This window comes from Schistosoma mansoni, assembly GCF_000237925.1.
Source record: "Schistosoma mansoni, WGS project CABG00000000 data, supercontig 0037, strain Puerto Rico, whole genome shotgun sequence".
Lineage (NCBI taxonomy): Eukaryota > Metazoa > Platyhelminthes > Trematoda > Strigeidida > Schistosomatidae > Schistosoma > Schistosoma mansoni.
Window position 1 is genome coordinate 2,181,051 of NW_017386026.1, and position 11,580 is coordinate 2,192,630.

At 32.7% G+C, this 11,580-nt stretch overlaps 1 protein-coding gene across 1 annotated transcript in view; it reads right to left on the reverse strand.

Annotated features, from left to right (window-relative positions):
* Smp_146640 (glycosyltransferase-related) overlaps positions 1-11,580 on the reverse strand; it is a gene marked incomplete at both ends in the record, with an annotated part of 40,313 nt that overhangs the window by 15,255 nt on the left and 13,478 nt on the right. Inside the window, 5 exons of the mRNA XM_018790804.1 lie at positions 761-954; positions 2,463-2,593; positions 3,727-3,988; positions 7,386-7,517; positions 9,309-9,380. Of these exons, the coding sequence (XP_018646039.1) occupies positions 761-954; positions 2,463-2,593; positions 3,727-3,988; positions 7,386-7,517; positions 9,309-9,380 (791 nt within the window). The remainder of the gene's footprint in view (positions 1-760; positions 955-2,462; positions 2,594-3,726; positions 3,989-7,385; positions 7,518-9,308; positions 9,381-11,580) is intronic.

Below are 11,580 nucleotides of genomic sequence, written 5' to 3' on the forward strand. Positions count from 1 at the left end.
ATTGTGGTTTGAAGAGGAATCCAGTGTCTATGATATGTTTTATTTGAGAAAGATCAGACGGACATCCCTCAACCTCAATTTTAATGACTACACTGGATCGCTAACCCAGTATCTATTATTACAAACATCGACACTTCATACACTAGTAACTACAATCCGAAAGTAATAAATATTGTGAAAGTAAAAACATCCAAATTAGGACAGTGAGAAAAAAGTTCTGGCTTGCTTTATATAACTTTCAAGTCTCCATAAACGTTAAATTCCCATCAACCTTTTATCTATGTATTTGCTGCGTTGAAATCAACCAGTATTTTAATTGTGTAACTCATATCCACTTGGTGTTATTTACTTGTATCTTTCCATTGTTATTTAGAACTGCAATTGATCAGTCTCTTGTTGGCATATGTGCATCCTGTGCGGACTGCCTCCATATTGCCTGAAGTCACAAGCTTTATAAGCGAAGATGGATAACGGCTAGCAGGTGGCTATCAGGACTCAACAGTTAAGTGAATAACGCTATGGCGTTTGAAGCGAACGGTATTGGGTTCGAGTCCCAGAGCGAACATCACCTCTGAGATGCAGGTACATCCAGCTGACGAGTCCCAAATAGGACGGAACGTACGTCATGGATTCCACTGTTAGCCACTATCCATTTTTGTGTGTAACTCATAGTTTCAATATGACTTATTAAAAACCAGAAATTAAGAAAATAGCCTTAGTAACAATAATATTAGAAAATTTTGTTTGCATTTTTAATTACCTATCAAAAGTTAATTGTGAAACAAGGCTAACATGATTTTTCATATTTATTACATTTTCTTTATCCTTCATTGTGAAAGTAGAAAAGTTATACTTATAATAATATGGATGTATCCGATGTGTTTTGAGTAAATCTTCTGAAAATTCTTCACAACCATCAATTGTGATGGTATTTTTGGAACTTGTTTGGTTAATCTGTTCGAAAAAAAATATGAAAATACACATGCTGTATATGTACATAAAAGTACTAATGGAAAGAATACTTTATCATGTTAAAATTTTTGAACTCAATCTTATTTACATAATGGACAGAGATACTATTCGGCAATTCATCTGAGAGTAGATATTGACAGACTTTGATTTAATTGGTCAAAAGTCGATTGTCTTAATCATTGAGCTTATTGAATAGACAGTAATTTGTAAAGATGTGAAACTAATGTCTAGTAAAATAAATATTTTCTTTTTTACAGTTTTCTAATCAGTGTAGTTCATACCGATTTAATTTTGACAAAATCAACCTGTTAGGTATTAAATAACATTATCTTTCAGTTAGATCCAAAAAGAGTGTGGGACAGTATAGATAACTAAATCAACGCTTAGCCGTGAACTGTTATGGAGAGTAATAAGGATGAGAATATAGTCTTGACTACTGACAGTTTTAGCTTGATAAAATTTTAATATGTTATTCCGTTTAGTAAATTACAAAAATAACATGTAAACAATTAGTAACATTACAAAATGAAGTTATTGTTATCAATATGGGGTTGTGGAGATCGTTGAGTTATAACATTATTAACTGATTTTAATTATGCAGGTATAGAAAACCAGATGACAGATGTTGATGTTACACTGGTGACTTGTGGATTAGACATTGAGGCCAAAAGCCTGGAGGTGTAACTCCAAGAAAACCACATGTTTCTGTTTATGTTTCTGAGAAGCATCCCAATTACCACAAGTATTTTACTCAGTGGGCTAGAGGTTAAGCGTTAACACGAGACCGAAGGACCTGGTTTCGAGTCCCACGTGCCGGAGAGTGATGTGAACTGCTGAGTTTAATACTACAACGAAACGGTCGTTCAGTGCTTCCAGATTTTCAATAGTGATCTAACATTGATTGATTGATGATTTCAATCAAGAAGTTATTACTAATCTAAAGAATTTAATGTCTTTAAATTTGTTAAATAGCATTTATTAAAAAATATGAATCCTTAGAAAGAACCATTTTAAATTAAAATAATTCAGGTGTCTGATTTCTATCATCGTAGTACATTTGTGGTGTGGGTTACTTATATCCACATAAGTAGTATATGGTGATGGTCGGGCATTGAATGTATTTCAGTAGAAGATCGATAACAAAAGAATGGGACGAAGCTCAATTGGTATGAAAATGCATGAACAATAATAATCGAAGACGATGGACTGATATTTGCAGAAGGAACGGTCAAGATTGAGACAATCGATTGATAGTTTATAAATTAACTGTTTACTATATGGTTCACATATTTTACTGAGATATTCTGTAATTTTGTGTTAAAATCCATTCGATTGTCCCCTCCCCTGTTCTTGTTCACTACACATGAACATAATAAAGAACCGGGTACTATACAAAAATTACATGATATAAGTGTAATAGATTTTTATGTTTTCATGAAAAATAAGAATTTATATTTAAGTTTATTTTCAAAAAAAGTAAACTAAATTACTTTACGATTGAAAGTAGAAGGATTATAGTATTCTGAACATGATGATAGTTTCCCGGGTGATTGAACTATTGTTCCATCAAAATTTTGATAATAACGATACATTCTCATAAATTGTCGTTTTAATCTTAGACCTGAAAAAAAAAAACAAAGCAATGCATTTCCGTAGTAGTTTATAATATATGTTTTATTCATATAGTGTTTCAGTGTAGGCAATTCCATAATGTGTAGAATTAATTAAAATCATCAAAAAGTTAAATTTAAAAAATACGAGTGTCTTTTGTTACAGGTTGGTACCACTGAACAACTGATAAAATATCTCTGAAATTGAAGTAAGAAATTGTAGCTGATAGAATTCATTCTTAATCAGAGAGCATTATTAAAAGTAGATGATAGTCGAATTGAACTATAAATTTAATTGTCTACAGCTACCGCGTTCGTCAGCGATCCAGATAGTTCTAAAATCGACTTTGTATAGGTCATGGATGTGTAATCATGAAAGCACAAAACAAGGACGAAACAGCTGACTGTCAAATGTTTCTTCTCTAATGTTTCAGAATTGATGTCCATGAACCACGTCAAACATCTTCACACTGAATTGTTTAAATCTTTCATCAAGTCATTAAATGTTCTTCTAAGTCATGTAAAATGAGTGGGATTTTTTCTAGCTACCTCAATAAAATATCATGATCTAGTATTTTGTAAACCTTACTTGATGTGTAAATTCACTTGGTATTGTTTGTTTGAATCTTCCTATTGATGTTTAGAACTGCAACTAAGTGAATTTAAACTTCACCCCTTTGTTCAAGCAAGTGGCTACTGGGACTCAGTAGCTGATTGGATAACGCAATGACGTTTGAAGTGACTGGCACTAGGTTCGAGTCTCAGAGTGAACATCAACTCTGAGATGCAGGTACATCCAGCTGATGAGTCCTAAATAGGACGAAATGGGCGTCCTGGATTCTACTGCTAGCCACTATCCATCTTTGCTCACTTGATGTAATTTGAGAATAGTATTGATTATTTAACTTTATTCATTGTTTTTACTTATCACCTAATATTTTTTGTACTTTCGTTACTTCTGATGTTTCGTTCTTCTTCTTAATAACTTCGATATCTTCACTAAGATCTATTATTTCAATTTACTGAACTATGATGGTTATATTTTTTTATGTCTATATATGTCTATCTGTTTATTCAATCGTAAATACTATCACAACATAAAAGAAGGACATCTTTGTTGAATATTATCTATTCATCAACTTACGTAATTGATCATCATCTATAATTTCATTCAATGTAATCATATCTGCTTTAATTGGATGATTAAAATGGGCTATTTTTAAATGATAATTAAATGATTCAAATGGATTTGAATGAAAAGACTGTACATTATGAATTGAATAGTCATTTGACCAAATTATTGCACATAATTTTATATTCATATTAGATGTAAGTTGAACATTCCATTCACATGGTAATTGATAAATAATTGAAGGTATTTCTACTAAAGCTGCATTAATGATGTCCTTGAATGAATTAAGATAAAACAAAGTGGTAGAAAAGTGTTGTAATTAAAACTATTATAAATGAATAGAAATAATAGTTTTAAACTTGAAATGTGCCTTAATTCATATGCCGATTGAGGATATGTTAGAGTTTACTGAAGAACATTGAACTAGAACGTACCTTGAAAACATTTAACTGGTGACTGTTTAGTGTTATTTGTTCAGCTATAAGTACTAGTGTAGTGACCAAAACACGGGTGGGGACAATCGAATGCATTTTAGCACAACATTACAGAATATCTCAGTAAAATATGAAAACCATATAATGAACAGTTGATGTGCAAAATAACAATCAACTGTCTCAATTTGAATGTTTCTTTTGCAAATATTCATCCATAGTCTCTGGTTCTATTTGTTCATGCATTTTCGTACCAATTGCGTGCCGTTCCCTTTCTCTCCTTATTGATCTTCTACTGAAATACATTCAATGCCCGACCATTACCATATCCTACTTATGTCGTATTCAGTAACCCACACCACACTAGAAGTAATAAATCAGTGTTTTTGAAAATATCGGCTTAGCAAACCCAATGGATTTACGTTGGAATCGAACACGGGACCTGAAGTTCATCAAACCATTAAACTGGCATTTTTAATGTAGTTACTTTTCATATGTTGTTTGAAATCACTTTATTAAATTATTTTAATCAGATGACATAAGTGAAGCATATCATTAATCAGTAATGATTCAATTTCTGTTACTTACTGAAGATATGTGTATTTTTTGTTAATTACGTAGTTAATATGGAGACAGGGTTCTGACCCATTATTATTAAATTCCAAGTTTCAATGGAATCAAAACTACCATTTCATAAAAACATGATAAATGTCAGATACTAATCAGTTACTAATTATGGTAAACTCTTAGATTCTAAGTTATCGAAAATCTGTTTTAAAATTTGAGAGTTCGTGTCTTCCTGCCGTTGATGTTATGGACTGTAATTGATCATTTGATATTGACTTATGTCCTACTTTATTGAATTTTATTGGTATTTCAATTTAAACGCATGTACTATTATTGTTGGATTGAGGTTAGCAATGAAATCTGGAATACTAGTTTCGTCCTATTTGAAACTCTTCAATGAAATGTACATAGATATCAGCTGATTCGAATCTTAGTGTGAAAATCAGTACAGCGATCCAGGTAAATCCAATCGGCGAATCTCAAGTACAGAGAAAATCGATTTTTAGAATTAGTTGATAGCCCAAAAACAACTTTAATAACACTCATTATTACAGTTTCAAAAATTATTTGTTGAATTAGGCTGGTGTGTTTTATAAAATATTTGTGCTATATCGCACATTCGATGAAGTCGAAATTTCGGTCCATTGAATAAATCATGTACATGGAAAGACTTCAATTTCCTAAACTCGGCTCTATGTAAAGTCCTTAGTGTACTCTGCTATGTAATAGTCCGAACTAAACATAAATCTATCCATTACTTCATAATATTCACCGATCCTTTAGTTGATATTAGTTCATGACGAGAGCTATCGCTAGCCATGAAAGTAATATCATTGATCCGAAAAAAGATCTCGCGTTTATCATGAAACAAAAACGGATAAAAATGAAATAATCGAGCTTTTTTAAATAAACAACCATCGACATTTACAAATGATGAAAACAAACTAGAGAAGTAAAAATTTAGAAGTAAATCCCATGATAATTTTGATATGTATTACTAGTGACAGATGTTATTTGATATGTTGGAACATTTAAGAGGAGATAAGAGGAAATGATTGGTTTATAGATAAACATATTCAGCAGTGACTAAAAACGTCGTTTACAACTGAAGCCAACTTTAAGATAAATCGAATATTAAAACGCGTATTATTGAACCTTGGAAGCTCTATTTTATTAGTTATATATATATCACTTATGTTTACTAATGACACTGTGCCCATACTCATTTTCAAGTCTTATATTCTTTTAAAACCACTACATCGATTGGAGGCTTTCAGTAATATATACAGTTATTACAATCCAATACGCATATTTTGTGGTATTAATAACCATTAGCAAAAAATATGTAAATCTAAGGTATCAGTAATGAAAAATATTATAGTTAAGAGTTGTACTATTCGCTTTGACATTTGGTTTGGAAGTTTATTCACAAGTATAGAAATATTACTTTAAAACAAATAATTAGTTTGCGTGTTTGAAATTCAGGACAGCTCACTGAGTCGTTCAAAGTAAAGGCCGGTGTCAGGTAAGGTTGCTTACTCTCGCCCTTTATCTTTCTCCTGGTGATCGACTGGATCATAAAAACGTCAACATCTGGAGGGAAACACGGGATACAGTGGACAGCTAGGATGAAACTGGACTATTTAGACTTCGCAGATGATCTGGCTCTCCTATCGTACGCTCAACAACAAATGCAGGAGAAAACGTCCAGTGTAACAGCAGCTTTAGCAGCAGTATGTCTCAAGGTATACGAAGGGAAAAGCAATCAAACCACACTTGACGGAAAAGCTTTGGAGTACGTAAAAACCCTTACATATCTCGGCAGCATTATTGACGAATACGGTGGATCTGATGCGGATGTGAAGGCACGGATCGGCAAAGCAAGATCAGAATATTTACAATTGAAGAACATCTGGGACTCAAAACAACTATCAACCAACAACAAGATCGAAATTCTCAATACAAATGTAAAGACATTAAATAGGAATAATATATTTGTAAAATCTCAGCGAATGAATTTGTAGAAAATCCAACGTTTAATGTCTTACATCAACTCGGCGCTCAAATACTGTGAAACTATTCGCTCTAATTTAGACGAGAGTTCTTATAAAATGTAAAGACAGTTCTTCTGTATGGGGCGGAAACCTGGAGAACTACGAAAGCCATCATCCAGAAGATACAGGTGTCCATTAACAGTTGTCTACGCAAAATACTTCAGATCCGTTGGCCAGGCACTATCAGCAACAAGTTACTGTGGGAGACAACAAACCAGATTACAAAGGGGGAAGAAATCAGAAAGAAGCGCTGGAAGTGGACAGAACACATGTTGAGGAAAGCACCCAACTGAGTCACAAGGCAAGACCTCACATGGAATCCTGAAGGTCAAAGGAGAAGAGGAAGACCAAAGAACACATTACGTTGAGAAATAGAGACAGACATGAGAAGAATGAACAAAAGTTGGATAGAACTAGAAGGGAATGCCCAGGACAGAGTGGGTTGGAGAATGCTGGTCGGCGGCCTATTCTCTATTGGGAGTAACAAGCGTAAGTAAGAAAGTAATGTTTGAATTTCCTCATAGCTGAAAATTTCAACCAAATAATATTCGGAAAAATATTGAAAGTTTTATTGAGCTTGATACAATAAACTAATGGAAAAAATTTGCCATTTACCTACCTGGTCGGCTAACATTGAATAAGGTATATGTTGTAATGCAGATTTTGTTGTTTTGTACCAGTGTTCTGACCAATGGGACTCTCTCAAACGAACAAGGTCTAACAACATAACACCGGTGTTAAAGCCAGGACCCTTTATTAAAATCCAAGTATAGTTTGTAAAGTTTATTATTGCATTGTAATTCAGATAAATGAGAAGTTTAATAAAACGTGCTTAAGATTAAGTGATTTCGATTCATGTTCACAGCTTAATCTCTGTCACTTGTACTTCTTATACACTAACCCTTTAGTCTGTTTTATAACAGTGTAAAATAAACACTTTCTTTGTATTTCATAAAGAAAAACATTTCTAATAACAAAAGTAATCCATAAATTCACTTGATATTGTTTATTTGAATCTTCCCATAGATGTTAAGGACTGCAATTGATCAGTCTCTTATTGGCATATGTGCATACTGTGCATATTGCCTCGATAATGCCTTAATTCACAAGCATTGTAAGCAAAGATGGATAGTGGCTAGCAGCATCGAGGCAATACGCACAGTATGCACATTTGCCAATAAGCGACTGATCAATTGCAGTCCTTAACATCTATGGGAAGATTCAAAGAAACAATACTAAGTGAATTCAAAGTTCATTATTATTTTATAAAAGTGAATGAATAACGTCTATGTAATTCAATCTAATTTCAATCACTTTTAGTTCTTGTACAAAATGTTCATTACAAATAGTGTTGCTAATGCATAATATATAATAGAGTCAGGTATTTGTTAATACATGAATTATTTCTTGTCATTGTTTCTATTTACTTTCTATCTTCTACTTTTTAAATTAGTCTGAGTATTTCCCTTACTTTCTTTTCAATGTACATTCCCTTAATTATATAAATTAATAATTCATATATTTTCAGTTTTAAAGTAAACTAATTCTAAATTGGTGTTTACATTTTTCTAATGAATAAAAATTATGATTATTCTATGTCATAGACGTCATAATAATTCCTCTGGAATATTATAGTAGTTTACAGGGATAGTTACTCCATGAATTAGGTTCGAGGACTACAAACCTCCTTGCCATTACCCTTCCACCATTATTGCTACTGAATAATACAAATTTATAATTGCTATCAATTTGTGAAAAATTTATGCATATAATATGAGTTCGTGGCAGATAACTGTAACAAAGCTTAAAACTCAAAAAACAATTCGTTTGTTTATATGTATTTGAAAGATAAGTCTGAATTCTCAGTTGATACTTCACTGAATATCAACATTTTTACCAAATACTGCTAAAGTTAGAAGTATGACTCTGATACAGTTATAACAGTTGTAAAATCATCCTGTTGGCTAAACTCACAAAATTATATGATCTTCAAAAAGCCTATGAATTTACGAAAACAATGAATAGATCTTTCACAATTGATAGATCACTGGGTGGCGATCAATGTTATGCGTGTCAAGTCCTTCTTAGTGCTGATCGAATGCTATCGATCAAGTTGCAATGTGGCCACTAGTCTAGGTGGCTCGACACTGTGTACACTATGTTGAGATAAGATGGTGGTTGGAGGTGGTCCGAATAGCTCAGTGGTAACGTCTCTAACTGTGAAGCTGTTTGACACGGGATCGAATCCGTCAGGGAGCACCAGTCCCCTCAAGATTACAGGTACACCTAGCTGACGAGTGCCAAGTAGCACGAAACCCGGGTCCAGGGTTTCCTGTTGACCACCTCCAACCACCATTTTATCAGAATAGATCTTAACTTTATGAAACACCAATTATTTCTACTCTGTATTCTCCCTTAGGTTAAATGATGGATGCTTGTATGATTTAATTCTCTAATTATGAAGTTATATTATTAAAATAAATAACACATCACCAAAGTTAAATGTTCACTATTAAAAATAAAAAAAACGACTCTAAATTACCCAAGCAGGCCACACTATTCGGTTAGTTTTTCTTAAATACCATGGACTTTGATTAGCAACTAATCCAATCATCTAGGAAAGAATATTTTCAAATATAAAACCAATGAAGTTATATATATGTAAAAATGAATAGTTTAAATAAATTTCGAAATATTATTAAATTCAATGCATCACAGATGGAGTCCCACAATAGGACGAAACGGCCATCCAGTGCTTCCAGGTTTTCCATGGTGGTCTAGCTTCAATTGACTCATGATCTCAACTACATAAAATAATTAAAATCTCCACAAAACCCCCTTCTGATAAACAATACGGATCGGTTTAAAAAGGTGGCGTCAACATTTCAAAATAAATAATTGAAGCCTCAAATTTATTTTACAATAAAACAGTGTGAAATTTTACTATCGAAGTTGACTTTATGTAATTGTGTATTAAGATGTTTGAAATGTATTATTCTTTATGTAGTTACATATACATTTAGTAATGTGAAAAAGAATTAAAACGTTTAGGATATCTTAGCTCCAAGTCGAACGGAATTGTGGTGTGTTGTACTGACGTCGATAGATATAAGTAGTATTGTGGTGTGGGTTACATATATCCACATAAGTAGTATATGACGATGGTCAGGCATTGAATGTATTTCAATAGAAGATCGATAGGGAAAGAACAGGAACGAAACGCAATTGGTATGAAAATGCAAGAACAATTATAATCGGAGATGATGGACTGATATTTGCAGAAGGAATGGTCAAGATAGAAACAATTGATTGATAGTTTGTAAATTAACTGTTTACTGTATGGTTCTCATATTTCACTGAAATATTCTGCAATTTTGTACTTAAATACATTCGATTGTCCCAACTCGTGTTCTTGTATCATCTATCAAAAGTGAAATGCCTTCAGACATAAGGTGAAGAAGATCAAAGAAAAGAGAACGAGAACAAAGAATGATTGGTGTGGAAACGAAACAACAATGAAGTCTGAGACGATTGATTGACATTTGCAGAAGGAACAATCAAGTTTGTGACAATTGATTGACATTTTGCAACTGAAGAATTTACTAAGATATTCTGTAATATTGGGTTCAAATACATTCGACTGTCCCTATTTGTTTTTTCGTCTACTGCAGAATAACTAATAATTTACATGTGATCTGACTTGATATATTTTAATATATCTGTCGTCAGTTCATAAGACAATTATTATGTAAATTCTTGTTGATTAGCCTAAAGTTCAACAAAAAAAATTGATTCACGAAAAAAAGATGAATTGAACAGTGAAAGTTCGTTCTTGATTTATGTATTCGAAAGGAGGACATGAACGTCCAATGATGCATAAAATTGTACGAGCAGTCTTGAGTGCGTATCGGCCCTGCTTTCTGCCTAGCCCAGCCAGTTAAGTCCAGAACACAAATAACAGCCTCGGCAATATGAATCATCATTCACAAGCATACTGGGTTTATATACTAACCAAACAGACCACATTATACCAAAAAATAGAAAAATAACATTTGTACAATAATTGGCCAATGTGGCTGTGGATAGGGGGAAAGTAATCAATAATAATAGTTCAAAGGTCAAAATAAAGGTTATGATAAGAGGAACACGAATACGAATAGGTCAGTTATTTAACAACTATACAATAGGAAATAGGCATATTACATTTGTCCATAATATACCTCAGATTTACCATTCATAATTCACCAGGGGATATAACAGATAAATTTAAAATAGAGTTAAGATAAAGAGAAAATTTATAAGTTGACACCAAAATCGATAAAAATAGCAGAGAAGAGAAGTGATAACAAAAAAAACAAAGATCTTCACAAGTTGATTTCAATCATGCAGAAATTTATTTAGTAAATGATAAATGAGAATGAATGAATAACTTTTCTATACTTTTTGTCACTTGGAAGTGATGTATTTATTTATAATTTTTGTGTAAACGTTTAAATTAGCAACAACAAACTGATTTATTAAATTAACAACTTACTACTTTATAGTGAATCAAATGCTTTATATGAGAAGTTCTGTATAATTTGAACAAGATTGTCTTTACAAACTGACTTCATAGTTGAACTCATGAGTCAATTGAAGCTAGACCACTGTCGAAAACCTGGAAGCAGTGGATGGCCGTTTCGCGGCAAGGTAAAGTAAAAGCTAATAATAGGATTTTAGTGCATACATATATAGGGAGAGGAGAGGATGAATCGTTGAGTGATATTTTAGCGACCAACATTGTAGCTAGGGTTTATCATGTGCTCTAGTGATCA